At 42.7% G+C, this 19,290-nt stretch overlaps 1 protein-coding gene across 1 annotated transcript in view; it reads right to left on the bottom strand.

Annotated features, from left to right (window-relative positions):
- Positions 1–19,290, bottom strand: part of LOC117550228 (MAGUK p55 subfamily member 7-like) — a 140,177-nt gene that overhangs the window by 46,668 nt on the left and 74,219 nt on the right. Inside the window, 2 exon segments of the mRNA XM_034222613.1 lie at positions 11,487–11,618; positions 18,958–19,038. Coding sequence (XP_034078504.1) covers positions 11,487–11,618; positions 18,958–19,038 — 213 coding nt within the window.

Genomic DNA, 19,290 nt, shown 5'->3' with positions numbered 1-19,290 from the left:
CAAAACGCTCCAGTGGCAACACGAGCGAGCCAGACTGAAGGGTAGGTGGAAGAGCAGAAAGAGTCTGGACTGACAAGTTGACTGGGAGGGAAGCAAAGGAGGCAGACAGTGGGGGTCGGAGAGTTGAGCGTAAGACTGTTTTTGTATAAGTGATTTAGTAAGTGAATGAATAAGAGGTAGATATACATTGAAGGGATATGATAAGAAATGGATAGTAAGAAATTAAGAATGCAAGAGATGTGCTAAGATGTCCAATGCAAAAACTCAAATGAGTCTTTACCGGACTGTCATGAAATGATTAAGAGTCAAATTAAAGACTTTGTAAAAACTAAAATATGAGTATTTTTGAAGTATTGCAATACTTAGATTAACTTCATCTCTGTTTTTTGGAGCCTGCTTCTCTAGGCTACAACTAGCACATGTTATCCCTGGACAAATGTAGCTTACAGTCGTTTTTTGTTGCAGTGAAATAAATAAAATGGTATATTCTTAGTTATCTTCTTCTGTTTCAAATCTGCCTCCTGCATTTTAACCCAGTATTAAAGGTCACCTATTTCAATATTTTTCAACAGTATATTATAGATTTTAGAAAATATACAAAACATGTCTCTGAAGTGTTTGGTGGGAAATACCAAACAGATCATGCATTGTAGCATGCCGTATACCCCTCTGTTTCATTCCTAAAGTGCTGATTCTGTATCTGTAGCTTTAAATGCAAATGAACCGCCACTCCCCAACCCCTATGCAAAAGTGTATGTTTAAAAAAGGTGGTGCTCTAGGAGGAGATTCAGGTGATAAGGTAATATGGTTGGTTATTGGCTAATGGTCGCACAACCCCAACACATTCCTAAATATGTGGCCAAAATCTGATGAGCTAATTTTCACACAAGTTTTTATATAAATGGATCAGAAGAACAAAAAGGATGAGTCTTTTTTTCCTGAAACTTTAAGAATCTTTTAACACAGAGAAGCTACATATTTATGTATATGAAAAAGTGGATCTTGCATAATAAGTGACCTTTAAAGCAAACAGGTTTGAGATCAAGTTGAAGTCAGGCAACCTCAAAGACACTCAAAATATGGAGGTAGTAAGTTAAAGATGTCAGAAAGTAGCCAAAGTTCAAATCGACAGCAAACTGTTGAAATAATCACACCTCACATTTTCACGTTTTTCTATGGCCATTCCCAAGTTTTCCCAATTCTTGATTATTTCAAGAGTGCCAAACTCCCCCCTCATTAGAATCTATAGTCAGCTTTCATATTCTCAATCCTCCAGGGGTCCATCAGCCTCTCCTGGAGGCCTGACGAATTGGAAGCAGTGGAGGCAGCTGGAACAAGCAGGGCAAATCCAACATCCTGAACTCAGCATCACCTCCCCCTGTGCCTTGATACCCTATGGGTGCTATCATCAGAATCCAGCCATGCATGGCCACTAATGAGGAGTCCTTGCTCTGTTAAACAAATACATAAACAGTCAGGCTAGAAGCTAAATAAGCTCCATGAGGTGTGTGTGTGTGTGTGGTGGGGACGGAGGTACATCAGGAAGAAACAAGGTAAAGACCCTCAAGCACCTAGATGGGCTTCCTGGTGTAGCAGCTAAGCATTAGCACAAACTGATGGCAAGGCTTACACCGAGCCTTCAACGCCTACTGGCACATGGAAGCCATTTCAGACTTTTCCTTGCGCTTGGAAACAGCGCAGGAAGTCAGAAAGGGAATGTCTACGTCTGTCAAAGCACATACACGCATGAGTGACAGCATGTGTAGGTGTGTTTTTGTGTGCATGCAAGCGTGTCTGCGTGTGTGTTTCTATGAGAGCTTCTACCTGAAGTCAGGCCAAACTGGCCCAAGAGAAACCTCAAAAGACTGGATGATTGATGCTGGACAGCCACTAAGCCTGATGAATGGGCTACGCTATGTTAGCAATTAAAGACAAGGCGCCACTTAACCATCAAGTGGCTCAACTGCTATATCTGCGCAGACACAAGCCGGTAAGCTTGTTAGGGACTGATTTCATCTTCCTGTTGTCAACCATTGCTCCAGTTTGCACTTTAGATGAGTGTAAAAATAGTACTTCCAGTATTGAAACAATGTAGGGCAGAAGGAACAGAAACACACAGTCAAAAATAGAGATGAGAGGGGGGTCATCGTGGACTGAGGAGGGCCTCCTAGCTGTGGTCAATTAGTCATCAGTAAGGCAATCCGAAGCCTCCACTCCTGACGTGATCAGCTCCATATGCAGCCGCTGCTCCCAGCTCTTTTCCTCAATTTCTAACACATAAATGCCTCCGATTGTTATTGTTCGGCCGGCCAAAACGCAAAGGCTTAGTCTCTGCTGTGTGATGAGGAGAACTGGAGCGACGCTTGTCCGTATCAAGCCATCGCCCCTCCCAGCGCATGCACTGGAGTGTACATACAGACATCGCAGCCACATTAAGTATGTGATGACAAATGGCTCACACCTCATACAGAGCAGGAAAAAAAACGAGAGAATAGGGAATCAAATTTGGATGTATGAGAGTGTGTTTATTAGAGAGAATGGAATGGAAGCAAGCTTGTCCAGGGAACTGTCAGCGCACAGTAGTGCCATGAAACTTCAGCAGATAAGAGGAGTAAGACAAGCTGAATGTTGGATGCGTCATCATGTTAGCTTGCCTGCGGATTGGCCACATTGGGTTTCTGGCAAGCTGTGTCTTTAAGGGGCAATTAGAATGCCCTCTGGCTGATGGACGGGATTGATGGCTGGATGACATGATGGAAGCAGGCTGGCTTGTATTCTGGTTGTATGGATGACGAGAGAGCTGGCTAGTTGTCTTGGCCTGGCTCATCACGTCTCGGGGGCTGGGGCAGGCTATGTGTGGTAAATGCCACAGTGGAAAAGAAGGATCCAAGGATCTTTTTACCTTGACGTGGCCACAACTAAAGCCACTCCACAGTTCTTAACTCGCCAGGGAAAACAAGCACGCCGCTCCATTTCAAACACCGACCCCTCGGCCCGTAACGACAACTCAAAACATCGGCCCGTGAAGCGAACCGCACACTGTGGCATTTGACAAACATTATTTCTCCCTCCAGATTGAGAGCGACAAGGGAAAACAAACACGAGTGGCCCGGGCAGAGAGGCCAACGTGTTTTGACATTATGTCACTTAACAGCAAAAGTGTAACAGGGACAATAAACTCCTGCCGACTGCTGTGTTGACTGCTATGTTTAGAGGTATGAATACAAAGGTTAGTGGAAACACATGCTGGCGTTCTTCACACCAGATGTCGATCATGGAAAAACCAAATTACAAATTGGGAATGGGCCGCCTGGACATTAAAATACAATTACCTCCAATCATATCTGGTGTTGGAGTGTGTCATTTCATCTTACCTCACTGAGATGGCATAGAGCCCCCCACACATAACACACATGACCGTTCCACACACTGAGAACTGCATATTTACGAGTTCTTACATCCTCGAACGCCACAGTCTCCAGGGCATCTCAGAAGGTGTAAAATAATGTAATATTCGGTCATGATCAGAAAATCCATTGAGCGTTATGGTCACCTATAAACATTAATACAGTGCTGTAAAGAATTACCAGGAGCCCAGATGAAAATCTATATTATTTTTGCGAAGGGGAAGAGCACCTGAAGTTTTACGTCAAATGATTTTTCGAGCTGATGCAACAAAGCTGCTGGCCAATCCCCTCTGGGTGTCTTGGTGCATGACTTTCCACCCGTTTATAAATCATTAATCATTATCACTTGTGATTGCAACTAATAAAAACGACTCCCCGCCCACCCTACCTTTCCTCTCTTCATTCCTAGACTCCCTCTTGCACTAAACCAGGCTCCGGTTTCTCTTTTATTTCCTTAACCTCGGTCTTGACCTCCCAGTCGTAATTAACAAGTGTACTGAGAAAAAGGAAAATTGCGGGTCATTATTTTCATAATTATGGTGAGGAGGAGAGATTCCAGGAGAAGCTGCCAGGTAATGTAATGCAGAGGGCCTTGTGACGGAACGGCTTACCTTCATTTGTCTTCCTCCACCCCCTCTTTCCTTTTCCTCCTCTGCCTCTTTAAACCTTAATGTTAGCTCAAATCATTACCAAGTTGCTATGAAAACACACTTAGCAGCCCACCTCAGAACTTCAGACAGGTGCTGGCGAATTTGGGAGTGTGAATCTGTGTGGCAATCTCACCAAATGTGTGTATTTCTTTCCATACTGTCCGTATGACTCACCATGTAGACTGAGTGGAATCGCCGTCTCTTTGCTACAAGCCGGACCGTGCCAGATATTTAGTCATTATGTACTGTATGTGTGTGTCTTGTCTGAGAGCCCTGCATGAGCGCATACAAAGAGACAGTTGTGTCACAGAGAGAGGTCTATCTCTACTCTGGGATTGTTTAGTGTTTTCCCCCCGTCGTTATCCCGGGTAAAGAAAACAGCACTTTCACATGTCACTTCTCATTTCCAAAGTGGGCTGGGAAGCAGGGCCGCTGAGGAGCACCCGGCCTGACGGGCAACAATGCTCGCATTCAGCCTCCGAGGCTCTCTGGCTCTCGGAACGCCGAGCGGAAAAGAGCAGGAGTGCTGGGATGTGTGTCCTCGTTTATGATTACACATGATGGGAGGAAGACATTTTATTTAAGAGGGCCGTGAGATTAGGATCTGGGAATGCCTCAGATGTGGCTTTGGAGGCCGTGCATGTTTTCACATTCACAACTCGGCAGGCTGCAAGGGTGGTGTTACTAATAGCCACTGGACTGAGTGTTGCACAAGAACATGCATATGAACAAACACAGGCTTTGAGAGGTCTGCCGTGTGCGATATTGTGCATTCTGTATGAGTTTTACACAAATGAACCTTCTCTTGTAGGGTATTACAATTTTTGATTAGTCAATAAACACAAATGAATGTATTATATCTACCGAAACCCTTTTTATATGTTACTAGTTAACCATCCTGCATCACCAACAACTATAATATACAATTAATAACACAAATATAATATATAATCACTCCTACAAAATCGCTATATAATGCCTGCTAATGTCATCAGGTCGAAAGATGCAACAGAAGTCCCCAGATAGAATCAAAATAATTATTTGCAGGCATATGGTGTGTCTATTAACATTAAAGTCAACAGATGACCTGTTACTTTTTTATACCTTTTTACTCTTTTCTTTTAATAGGCATTTCACTGGTGCACAGGGAGTGTAAAACACAATAAAAGACTTATAAATGACATCATTCTTTTTCTTTTAGCAAGTGTCTCTTGGGTGTAAGAAGTGCGGTCTAAATCTTCTTTCAACTCCCTGCTTGAGGTTTTAAAACAACCCTTGCTCTGCCTCTTTAGATGACATGTCAGTAGCTTAAAGGTTAGAAAGGAAAGGTTGGTCGCCCAAAGGTGGAGCTAGAAAAAAAGTATTGTTCTCAGCGAAATCCACCCAATTAAAACGGTAACAAACACTACAGGCACAAAAACACAATTACACACATACAGTAAAACCAAACATACACATAAAATACGATTAACATTAAAGCAGGAAGGACATAAGGCGTTTGAACGAAGTGCATAAGCCTTTACTGCGACATGACAGCAACAGGGGTGTAAACTCAAAACAATCTAAAATGTAAAAACTCATCAGATCCACATGAATCACACGGATGATCAATTTTGGATTTAAACGCCAACTTTGCACCCCTGCAGTGAGCCAGTCAACACCGGCAGTGCTCTCCACTTGTCCTCATGTTATGAGCATGGTGCTCCATCTTCTTCTGCAACGCTCCCAAGACACTGCCGCCTAATCCATCAAGTGAAAGATGTATTGCTTTTAAAGCACATGGGTCTATCTTTAAAACACTAACATGTGTGCTGTCTGCTCTAATCTCATCTGCTCCATTAATTCCCAGCCAGTGTCATTACTTTCCTCTTTCAGTCTACTTTCTGATGTAAACAGACAATAGAAAAGTCACTTTTTGAAAAACACATCTATTTAGTCTGCTTGGTAACTGTCTCAATCAAGAACCTTTCCAAGGTTTTCAAGGATGCTCAAACTTACTGAGGGTTTGTATACATTCACATCTAAACACTTTAAACGTGTAATAATTTAGATGGTATTAAGACTGTCTGAATGAATGCACTTGTGAAGACTTCCAGACAAATGAAATCACAGCAGACCCAACTGTGTCAGAGGGAGCGTGCCGGCCACAGATGAGAAAAGCATGGCATGTCAAATTGCCAATAGCTCATTCCTGCGACTGCCATTCATGGAAAACCAACTCCGTCACAAACTGAATCGATCACGAGAATTTCCTGTCTCACAATTATCAACTCCCTTATAAAGCAAAGAAAAATTAACTGACATCAATCTCACAGCTGGAGCTTTTACAATAATAACGTTGGACATGTCATCTGAATTTAATTTGTTTGCAGCAACTTATAGAGCTTTGCAGTTGCACTGGTGCTATTTGTGGCTCTGTAATGAGAAGACCAGCTGATCCACTGGTGGCTGGGGCGGATGGCTGGGCTCAGTAATGTAATATCTGTATTGATTGGTGGTAGCTGGTGCCAGGCAGGAAGGTGTTGGCATTGCCAACTGGATGGCACGAATATTACAGTCTACGGTTTCCATTCAGTTGTACCCGATGACACCCAGTCATATTGGAAACAACAGAGCAATAAGAAATGGAGAGTGGAGAGGAAGGAGAGTGATAGATCCTGACATGGATCCTGTCACATTCCTGGCAGTGGAGGTTTTATGGCTGCTAATGATGCCTAACAACCTGGGATGGAAGAAGTGAGTGAAAGAGGGATGGATAGAGTGTCAGTTTTGCACAGAAGATGAGGATTTCGCACAAATGCGAAACAGTACTGAAGAGAGGTGCATCTATAATTCTACATTCCTGAACTGCAGGTGTTCATATAGAAAAAGGGAAGTAAAGGGTTAACTCTACTTGAAGTGAAATGCACTATCATTAAGTTGTTGCATCTTAAAAGCAATAATGTCCTCATATCAACTCAAATAAGATGTGTTATGTACCAAATAGCAAAACCAGGTGAAAGAAAATTACTTTCTAGTAAAAGACTATTGGAGAAATAGAAATAGAAACTAGTGTGCTAGTAGGAGGACAACTTAGGATGAACTGAGTGGGAGAAGAGTATGAACTTTACTCTGACAGCGATGAGAGCCGCCACCGACTGAGTGACATTGAGCAGGCTGTCAAGTGATGTATAAAACAAACTCACAAACAGTGGGGCGTGCGTGGCGAGCATCTCAAAGTCTGCTATTTACATCTGCGTCACTGGACTTCCAGAACATCCAAATGAGAGGAACAGAGCCGGCCACAGCGGGCTTGACAGCCTTGAATGTTCTCACATCATACCGATGGTCACCCGGAGCAGCTGCGGTGTACCCTGCTGTGGGCGTTCAAAATCACATTTTGTGTGTGTGGAGATTGGGATCTTCCATAATGCTCTGGGACGACCATGCAACTCCTACATGGCAGTGCAAGTCAATTAAGTTCTTCAGCCAGCAACTCAAACACTTATGATCACAAATGTTTAAAATCTGGCATCTCACTACACTTGAACCAATAAAAATGACATTTAAATCTAGAGAAATTGGTGATTTAAAGCTGTATTAACAATAATGAAAGATGTAACACTATATAACTTGGGGGACATATCTGTAGTTCAAGTTTTAGGCCTCTCTCGATCCTCCAAGCTCCTGTATTTTTTTGTTTTGGATGAGTTGTGGGACACCAGTGCATTGTAACTTCCTCCAACTTTTGACTCCAACTCTGAGTTCTCCTATTTGTCAGTCTGCATTCAAGCCCTTCATCACCGGAGGAAAACCTCACCAGTATATCAGCAACACCAACACATACTCCACACTGACGCAACCCCCTTAACGCTCAAATTTAGCCCCCCACCAAAACTGTTCTGAAACCCTATCCAAAATAACACATTCTTTTAATAAAAATACATGGCTGAGCTGATGTTTCTGTATGCGCGCACATGTTTGTGCCGCTCTCCAAACCCAATTATTTCAATATCCTGACACCTGAGCTAATAAATCTGCCGGTTTGAGAGCAGCGGGAGAGCAACAGAAAGAGGGGGAAGAAGAAGGGGGGAGTTTGTCCTGGAAGATAGAGTTTTTAGTTCCACTGAAATGTCGCATGAAGTCAGGCTCTAAGAAATGATAGTGATTAATCAGAGCTACTGAATACAATCCACTCAACTAATCATAATTAACTAAATGGATGAGTCACAAGGAAAGGGGTCTGCATGCTAACCACAGCCCATTGCCTACAAAAGTGTAGAATGAGACAAAGGCAGAGAAATGAAAAACAAGAAAATAAAAAAGGGCGAAGTAAGGAGGGATGGAAAAGAAATGAGATATTGTTTAGCCACGTTGTAATCATGTGGAGATTGCACATTTTAAGGCTGATTATATGAAATTAGGAGTTAAAGGGCACATCCAAATCAATTTGGTGCAGCACTGAATGAGGAACATTCACAATTAGAGGGTTTTTCATTGGTTAGTGAATTGCTGTGATTTCACTTTCAGCATCTGACCTGCAGGTTGTTTCCTTAATATACGATCTACTGTAACTGTTCATTAGGGTCAGTTTCCCTTCAAAGATGGACATGATGACAACCGTTAAGGGGCCAGAGGTAGATGGATAACCTTCCCATTTCATGTCTAATTAGAGGGTCACAAAAATAAAGTAACTTCACCTTCACAAATTGCAAAGTAACAAGAGCAATTTCACAATTTGTGCAGAATTCTGACAAATGTCAGCACATTTTCAGTGTGTGTGTGTGGTATTAGGAGCTGCTCTGCTGGAGCACTGGATCAGAATTTCATTCAGAGCCAGTTGAAAAAGTTTAAAACCTTCATAATCAATACAAAAAAAGCTTTCTGTATTGAAAAAGTTGTATGATGTGAACATATGGTGGTACTGGTTCTTTAGTTTAAAACTACTAGGTAAAGGATTGTTGAGAAAAGAATAGACATGTACATTAGGGGAAAAATATATATATATTTAGTGTGAAAAGGCCTTTAGCTACACAGTCAAATATAGTAAAAAATGTAGAAGTCCCACTTTTTTTCTTGCAAGTCTACATTACTAAAGGTTTATTCCCTAAGTAACAATTTGACAAATGCAAGGCGTACTCTCTCGAGACACATTAATTCTTTAGTGGACTTAAGAGTCATAGGTTCTGACCAAAGGTGCGTACATATGACTGGAATGATGGAAGTCTTTTTCAAAGGTTGCAAACCCTTGCCGAAAAAGAGGCCTAATCTTCTAAGGGGATTCAAGTTGATCTTGTTTTGGTGCCCTACGTAAAAATAGAAAACCATCACACTTGACATTTTTGAGATTGCTCGATACCACAATAGCAGGCCTTTAGAATTCTTTGTTTTCTTTCATGCATACATAGGAAAAGTATGGCCTGTAGAAGAATTCGCCGGTTGTCAACATCACGTCAGGCCTAACTATAGCCACAGGCAATTGTGGGTCCTATGGGCAGTGAGAGGGCAACTAAGACATGCACGAAAGAAACACATTCAGTAAAGTGCTACTTCCAGTTGCTCACCAGTTGTGTAAGATGTCATTGTAGAGTGGTCTGTGTAATTATTGTAGTTGCAAAAGCAAATTTGGTGGCTATTGGTGTTACGTTTAAGAAAAAGCTGTCTTTTCCAATGCAGGTCGGGAGTAATCATAGCTTGATTCCCTGCTATGAATCAATTTGTGTAGCCTGCTTTGCATAAACAAACTAAACAGAATTAAATGTAGCATACTGGCCATTTCAACAATATTGCGGTGATACTGATGATATACTGCATTTGAAAACCCACATTAAATAAAACCACTTTTAAATTGAACAAGTATTTATAAAACTGACCTCTAAAAGAACTCCGGAGGCACAGCACCTTCTCTATTTAAGTTTTTGAAAACACACAATAACCAGTGTGCACCCTTAACCTATAAATTGTAACTCATTCCCTATATTACTAGAAAAATGTATTTTACATAATTAACACCTTCAATCTTGTACAATACCTTGCATTACACATCGTAAATGTGTGTTACAGATGTCCTCAGGAGCCAAATTTACTGAAACAAAAAAGAATCAAGCCGTGTAATGGAATAACACCGGCTGGATGATTACGCTGACTGGGGCGGGTGTAAATCACATTATGGTTTCAGGGAATGTGATCCAACATCACAAGACTCAGGAGAGGCCGGAACAGGAAGCGCCCGGGACAATGGGTGTTCAAACGGGAGAGCGAGAATTCCTGCAAGCCACATTATTACGTTCAGCAGCTCCGCAGAACATGCAACAGGCAACAACCCAAAAATGCTTTAGGTGTGTTCTCCTTCCCCAGGGGTGTGGTGAAAGGAGCGCGCCGGCCTGGAGCCAAGATGGTGGTTAGGGTGAAAACCACAAAGTGAAAATAGAGGCGGCCGGGGCCAGCAAACGTCCGGCATAGATCAAAGCTGGGCGGGTCCTCAGCACACAACAAAGTGCTTCAATGACAGATGGAGGTCAAGAGCTTGAGTAGAGGGAGTGTTTACGTATGTGCTAGGGCACTGAGGTCAGTCAGTGAATCAAAAACAGCGGCAAAACGTAAGTTATCAGGCGACAAAGATGAAGAAATGTAAAGGTATCAGCCAGCGGGAATTAGGTTTGGTGGTGTTACAGAAGCCCATTACCTAATTTGCAGCATTGGCTGACAAGAGCAGGGAAATGCATGGAATAAAAACCATCAAACGACACAAACAGCCCAAGATGTCAGTGCAATAAAGATTGGACCAGAGGCCAACAGAGACGGGTGGGTGTTGACGTCTGGGACGGTGTCTGAAGAGCACGGACGTGAGAAGCATGTTACAATGAGAGAGCAACACTGACCAGGATAGAAAAGGGGAAGCCGTTCGCAGACAGTGAGCCTAGACTGGCTGAAAATACTCATGGCCAAGAGCAGGGTAATTGCGGTCGGTTTTGGTGTGCTTACAACTTCAAGGTTGTGGGTTAGATTCCCACAGGCAAGTACCTCAAAAGCATGTATGGTATTGGCTTGCCTTGTGGGATGGATGCTGCTTTGGTACGAGAAGTGTGTTCAGAAACGAAGTAAACAACAGCAAGATAGGAGGATTATAGTGACAAAAATATGTTAACCAGAAATGATAAAGAACCTGATGATCATTTATTTTGACAACATGGTTTCTTTTAGTATTTAAAAAAACTTGATTGGGAAACAGTTTGCAACCAAAAGTCTTTAGCATCCCTTGGCTCTATTCGGGAATGTTGAGGCCTATGGTGGAAGCTTTTACACCCAGGCCACTAGGGCACCCCAAAGACATCATTTTTACAATCTGTTAACTTCCCAAAACCATTTTTCAGACTTCTGGGAGCTGCTGAAAACCACGACGTGCAAATCAAACACACAATATCATATGAAAACTGACAAAGTTACTTACGAGAGGCTCCTTGTTTTTGACCAGCCTAATGATTTTCACAGAATCCTCATCGTCGTCAATGTCTTCAGGCAGCGGAGGTAGTTCAGGGTCGTAACTCTTCTGGGCGATAGTGTCGTGGACCGACAGGAGGCTCTTGAGAAAGAAAGAGAGGGAAAGCAATAAGAGGCAAGGTTTATCAGTCAAAACATAAAGGCCTTTGCTTTTACCTTAGTCTAATTAGCCAAATAAAGTCTAGCAAAACATGTTATTAAAAGTGAAATCCATCATTTCTTTCTTAGAAACAACTGTAGGGAGGATGGTTATAAATTGAGGTGTCCGCCTAAAATGCTGGGTGATGAATATGAACGCATTCAGAGCCAGGAGTTGGAGCTACATGCATTAATTGCCATTAGCCCCACGCTCTCCCAACATACATTTCTCTGATTAAAGGCCACCAGCAGTCACCTGGACCAATGCTCACCAGGGACCATAAGTGAAAGGGTATGGGGGGGGGGGGCAACCTTGGCAATGGTTTATAATACCGAAGCGTTTTAGGGCAAAGTGGTGAACACTCGAGAAGCGTTGTTCTGTGCTGTTCGTCGGCAAGCTCAAAGTAATGAAGTTCTCAGTGGCCTAGGATATTTCGCACGTTCATGAGCAGACATGAAAAAGAGACGGGACGCAGACAAGAATGATGCCATTGAGACGTTCATTTTTCAAACTATTTAACGACTCCATGTCCGGACCAAGATGCAGCTGGACGCGTGCTGCTTTTTCCGTGGTTGAGGAGAGGGGAGAGAAAAGTGAGAAAAAACATCTTCCACCGCGTGTGCCAGACAAAAGTATAGAGGGGGAGAGAGAGAGAGCGAGAGAGAGAGAGAGAGAGAGAGAGAGAGAGAGAGAGAGAGAGAGAGAGAGAGAGAGAGAGAGAGAGAAGGATATGGTGAGAAGAGGAGCAGTGTGTTTTATGACATGGGAGCATGCTGCAGTACAGCGTTCAAGATGTTGCTAACTGGGAGCAGATGAGAGGAGGAGACACAACTGGAGCTCTGTGGCCCGGATCCACTGAGAGACAGGCTGACGAACACACACACACAGAGTTTGTCTGGTCTTGACTTGCATTGTTTTTTTCTCTTAGTGCTAAACTTAAAGTATAATGCAGGTTTATTAAAGGGGCCCTGTTATGATTATTTTCAGGTTTCATATTTGTAATGTGTGCCTCTACTGTGACATGATTACATGCTTTAATGTTCAAATAGGTCTCTCATACTGCTGTAGCAGCACCTCTTTTCACCCTCTGTTTGAAACCAGAGCCCAGTCTGCTCTGATTGTTTAGCTGGCCAGCTTTGTTGTGATTGGTCAACCACTTAGAGATACCCCCAAAAGCATAATAGGACCCCATTTGTCTTACTTTTGTACTTGTAGTCATTATTCCTATCTGAATGTATAACATTGTAAACATAGGGCACTCTTTGGCCTGGACCTTTGTTGCAAGTTATTCCATCCCCCCCTCCTCTAATTTCTTGTCATCTCTTTCCAATTTGTAACAAAGGCATAAATTGGCCGATAAGAACATTTAATGAAGTTAATTTCTGTGATCTAAGAACATGGAAACATCAGTAAAAATAAGTATATCCAGGCAAGTAACCCTAGCGTTCTGGCAATCAAACCAGCTTTTAATAAATCCCTGGGTTAGTCAAACATATCTAGAAAAAACGTAGGGGAACGATGAAAACATTGACAGTACAATTTATTATAACCTATAGAAACCCTGGGGACACCCAAAAAAGTAAGATTTTAATACTTAGATTTTTCTTCCTGACCCAATGTTTGATTTAAACTTGTACCCAACAAAAGACTGTAACTCAAAACTCTTAAATGTAACCTGTAATTCTATCTTCGGTCCGTAGTTACTCTAGGTGTCTTATGGCGTATTTCCACTGCAGCGGGTAGCCCCGTTTAAGCGTCCTTAAATCGTCCTCAAGCGGCCAGGCCAGTTTTTGGTGGCCTTTCCATATAGCGTAGCACCGGCTAGCGGGTACTTTTCCCCTCTTTTTCCGGCCCCATAAAATCGTGGTTCTATCAGACCAGGGCCAGGGCTGAACTAGTGACGTCAACACTCTCGACTGCTGATTGGTCTGAGAGAATCGTCACAAGATCGCGCGCAAGATCATCCCTAGCGTCGCATATATATCTAGAAGCAAGCTTGCAGCATTTTTATACACAGCATTTTTGTAAACGGAGGAGCTACAAAAATGGCAACGTCAAAGAAAAGCACACCGTGGTCGACCGAGGAGGTGACGACGTTCCTACATCTCATTGGGGATGAGAAAATCTAGCAGGAGCTCGACGGGACAACTCGAAATGTGAAAGTTTTCCAGGATGTCTCTGCACAGATGCCCCGCCTACACTGCGTTGCTACCCCAGGTCCTAAACTGTAATGGGAATGCGCCACGGCCTCGGACGGCCAGCGAGGCAGCCCGAGGCCTGAGCGAGGACGCTTAGGGACGCTTAAACGGGGCTACCCCGCTGCAGTGGAAATGTGCCATTAGTCTTCCTCTAAAATGCCATAAAACACTTGTTTGCTCTTCTTCAATTTAGTCTTTCATGTATTTTTTTACCAATATGTTCCTGGGATCAGTTTGTTCATTTTTCGGAAAGGCCGAACAATGTGTTCCTGGGATTCATCCGCACTGTACATAAACACACGCCTTGTGTAGTATTTTATGACAGTGGATGCTGTCATTATAGTGTTGAACTATTCTCTTGGAAAGCAGAAAACCAAAACTGTTTGCAGATGAGAAAAATAAAGTAAACAGAATGAATCCCAAACCTCAATGTTTAACATATGTATTATGTTCGTAGCACAATTTAATGGTATGGACCCAGATTTGCAGTGCACTGATTTGACCATTCCAAGGTTTAGCTCTACAGTATATGTGAAAATACATGACTCTATAACACAGCCAGTGAATGAAAGTAGCTCTTCATTCAGACCAGAATAAAATATCACAAGGCAAAATATTGACAGAAGAACGCTTCTGACTTTGCAGCCACCATCTCTAATCCTGTTTTCTTTTACTTCTTTTTCTCAGTTTTTTCTCCCACAGGGGGTATGAGAAATACTTTTAATTTGCCCTTGTATCAAATACTATGAAAATATCCTTTGTTGAAAGGCAGCCTGTGCCGTGACATCTAACTCGGAGAAAGGGGAAGAATTTTTGAGTTTGAGGTTGGATACATGTGGTGTTGTGGCTCTCTTTATGGTGTTTGACTGTCAGTCGTAGTACAGGCGTCTATCAGTGTCTCGGCGGGGTGTGACTCTCATGCAGGCCTGGTGCCCGGGAAGCAGAAAAGCAGTGATTTGTTTGAGCTGTCCACCATTAGTGCCTGGAATGAGAATAGGCTCATGCTGAAACAATTTGTCATTCAATTAGTTGATTGACAATCAGCCAATTCATTTGTCTGATTTAACCTGTGTAAATAAATACAACTCAAACTCAACTGTTCAAGTCACAAATCATGTAATTTAAATAAACATGTGCTGGATCCAGCTTGTCAAATATGACACATTGCTGTTTTTTTCTGTTTTTTATCAGAGCAAACTGAAAAAAGTTGGATTATGGACTTTTGTTGATCAAAGGTGATTTGAAAAATAAATAAACCTTTCCCTTTATTCTGACATAATGATAGATTCAATGATAAACACACTATTCGTTTGGAAACTTTGTTGTTGCAGAAAGGAATACAAAATGTACAAAAAGTTACAAAGTTAAAAGAACCCTACTGTCTCCTTCTCAGGCTCACCTCAACCTTTCCTCCACTAACCTGCCAGTCGCTGTTTCCTCTGAGCTCTATCCATCATTTGGCATAATATCCCTCATTGTGAGTGTCCTCTTATTGATGGCAGTTCCTCAAATCTGGCATTGCTCCCCACCGCCAAACTCTCCCCCATGGCCATGCCTAACAACCCGTAACAGAGCCACAGCTAATTCCTTGTAAAAACTCTCTAGGAAGTAGCAATAACAGATGCATGCTAATAGATAGCACATGGTACATGCCCTGGCTGGTGACCGTTGACATACGAGTACAGCTTTACAGGTACAAATGTTTAACACACTCGGTATGGAAGCTTTCTTCCTGGGTTGATATGAGTCAGTGGGTCTTGTTATGCCTCGGTGTCGGTGAATTAGCTGCCAAATCAAATCTATATCCTTTTATAGGCCCTGCAGCTAAGCAGAAAAGAGAGTGAGGGACGGATTGAAAGATAAAGGGCAACGAAGCCACCCTTGTTTTCCAGGCATCCCGTCCTTTCTCGGTTCACGTGTTTGTGTTCATTAGGCATAATAGGGATACTAGAAAAACAGATCACTGAGCTTGACTAAATAAACCTGCTGGTACATTCCTGGTGTTGGCCTCTCATTAAGGCCCCCCAGGCCCTGTCACGGGCCCACTCGTTTTTCAGCTGCTATTAGTGCGGGGTAACTGCTTTACCTAGGCGGGAAGGACCCTGCTGTGTGCGTTCTGCCTCTGAGACGCTGCTGTAGGCCAGCTGGGATTTGACACTCACGCCCACCCTCCATAAGCCTTGAACCTCAGCACGTACCGCCCCGAGTCAAACACATACTGCGAGCGTGTATACACATCGTCCCTCATACACACCGGCGGAAACAGCCGGCCATCATAATTGGCACTTTCATCACTGTCAATAGTAGTCTTGCTGAGGGGGGCTAATACGGGTAAAAGTTGTTTTCTCATGTGCAAATTGTAAAAGAGAAAGTTTGAGGCAAGGAAGAGAAAGGAAGAGAGGGGAGTTTTAAAGAGTCTGATTTATATCCCCACCCTAGGAATGGATCATTTCAGCTATAATTAAGAGTGATACAGTTACTATCGTACAGAGACGCCATTCAAAAGGCTGCAACCATCTGCTTGTGTTTTACACCCCCGGACCGGTGATTTACACTCGGGTTGGCTGGTACGGTATCAAGTGCCCTGGAGGACAGATGGAGACAGAAAGAGAGCAAAGTTTGGAATTCTTGAAGCCCACATGCTGCCTACGGTTTTAGACACCATGTCAGGAGAACATCAAGAGTCTCACAGTCACAGTGAAAGCCTTCCCTCCTAACCTTGGTGCTGGAATTAATCTATTGTTGAGCGAGTGTTCTAGCAAGAGCATTCAAGTTTCAGGCGCTCAAAACCTGAACCAACACGAAATAGTAGAGCCAGGTCGTAAAGTTGAGAAGTAGAGAAAACTGTGCATGTGTGTGAACACATGCAGATGTCAATAGCTCACTTTGACAACTCTGAGTGTGATGCTTTCAATCTAAAACAAACACACTAAGGCGAGTAACTCATAGGACATCAAACAAAGAAGATCCAGAAACTCAAACTTTCTTTGATGTTTTAATGGACAGATTCTGTTCGTGTATTATCTACGAGGTGTTTTCTTCGGCATCTCATAGCCGTGATACGTTTGAAATAAATCTTTGTTGTAGTCTTAAGTCAGTGATGAGTCCAGCGCACTACGGGTCGTCTCCCTTGGCCTCAGTTGCTTCTGACAGTGCTCTCGGCCAGCAGTAAAGGAAGGAGCAGCTGAATATATGTCATCGTTTGGCTGACCTTGTTCAGCAATCAGCACTAAAGCTCAGGTTGGTTGAGAGGCGTATGGAGGTGGTGAGAGAAAACAACAGCAATGAATAAAGAAATAAAAATAGAAAAGACTGACAACAAGTAAATTGTACTTTGATAGAAAAAGCTGAAGTCAGATAGAGGATTTTGTAACAATGCAGAAGTGGCGCCACAAATTTCACATTTTTATTTTTTATTTGATTGTGACAGGTTTGAATTCAATTGAGGTTAATAGAGAAGACTTCCCATAAGGGACCCAATAATTATTTGGTAACTGATGGAAATCTACATCTAATTACTAGGGCTGTACCAATTTGAAAACTTTGAAGATTCATTGATAATGTCGACATCGAAACTCTAGATCAACATTCGATAGCCGCACAGATTTGCTATGTTTACATGTCTATTCATTGTGTTAAAGTCTGTTAGGCTGTGCACTTGAAACTAGACAAAGATAGGGTGCACCAACATTTTTTATATTATACCCTTTTTAGAATTAGATTACAGCAGTGGCTGTGTAGGATTGTCTCTTGTGTGATCCAAACAGTTTATGTAATGTTTAATCCAAAAACAAAATGTTCAATGCGGGCAAAAAAAGTTCTCTTTCCTGCTTGCCACACGAAGGGAGGCATGGACCTGTGTGAACTAACAGCACCATGATTACAAATGTATTACCATTGTATAGAAACACCTATGTCCACTCTTATAGTAAGTTACTAAAAAGAAAAAAAGTTTTTAAAGACATTGCGTTGGCCTGTGTGTCTGCATGAGTGTGCACCTGGCTTGCCGTCCCTTACTCCTGGCTTCAACCTCTCCTCGCTTCATCAGTGGAAGTTGCCGAGCTTCCTGATCGATGACTTTCACAAGCTCCGAAAGTCACGAGTTTTGATGGATTGACCATTGCATCGCCAAATACCTTCGACGTAAATGCAATTTAAAATAATAAACGCGGGATCTCTGACACAGGCATGCTTCATGGCGGGTGCTGTGATCATTTGCCGGCACATTTCACTCCGGGGCTGACAGAGACAAAGGAGGTCACGGTCTCCCAATGTAACAAAGTGGGAGAGCAGAGCTGTGATAGATTGGGACCGTTTGTCTTCCGGATTCTGGCTGTGTGTATTCCAACACCGAGTGGGATTGTGTGTGTTGACTGCTGGTTAAGTGTGATTAACTAAATTCCCATTCCTTACTACTGTATGGGTCAATCTTTCCAAAAATGTATGCAACTATATTGTTTTCATTTAAGAAATTAATCATGACATCACAAGCGTAGACATTGAAAAAAACCACATGTTGATTTGACTTGTAACCCTGATCCTTTTGGGGAACCCCTGTCTTTTCACAACCCTTGACAGTGAGAGGGATTGAATATTTGCATGCACTGCGCTGTTAATACGTATGTATTGTGTCGGGACAGGACTTCATACGGAGCTGTTGTTTCTGGCAGAGCCCAAACAAGCATGACGACAGAGCGTTAAAGAAGGAACACGTCCAGTTCTCCTTCTTAATCCGCCCGTCTCGAATGCAGCTCTGTCTGGCTGAGACACCTGCAGGGCCTGATGGATGGCCAGTAATACATTAGAAAATCAGAGTGTGTAAATTCATTCTGAAGCTGTCTGTGTCTGGATAACGAGGCAAGCGGACGAAGCCAAAAAAGCAAGAACATCTGGATCTATACGCCATATTATTTTGTGTACAGCATGGTAATTGCATCGCTTGAACAAACAGTGATGCAAGATGTTTGTGTGATGACATCAGCTAGAACACGAGCCAAATATGTAGCGTGCTGAAGCCAGAACTGCCTGATATTTTCATACTGAGCTTGCAGCTTTACATTTGTATTAAATGAATATAGACTCACCTTCACGTGGGGTTTGGCCAGCAGTTGGAGAAGCTCTTTGATTTCTCCATTGGCTGATTTCCCTTCCAACTCCTTGGACAACTAAAGAGAGGACACGAGAGATGCAATGCATTTACAATCAGGGTGGGCTACTGGACAGGACATGCTGTTTGGAAGAAAAAAAAAAAAAACATTGTCTTCTCTGGAGGTTCTCACAAAGATTTGTATTGATCATGATTAGTGTCTTTAAGTCCTTGCTTCCAAACGACTATACTCAGTAAGGAAGTGTTCAACAGTGACCCCTCAAAAGCATGTGTAAAAAGTACAGTTTTATACTCAAGAGTACTGGCTGTG

This window comes from Gymnodraco acuticeps, unplaced genomic scaffold (assembly GCF_902827175.1).
Source record: "Gymnodraco acuticeps unplaced genomic scaffold, fGymAcu1.1, whole genome shotgun sequence".
NCBI lineage: Eukaryota > Metazoa > Chordata > Actinopteri > Perciformes > Bathydraconidae > Gymnodraco > Gymnodraco acuticeps.
The sequence above is the reverse complement of the archived record's forward strand: the minus strand, read 5'-3'. Positions and strand labels throughout refer to the sequence as shown.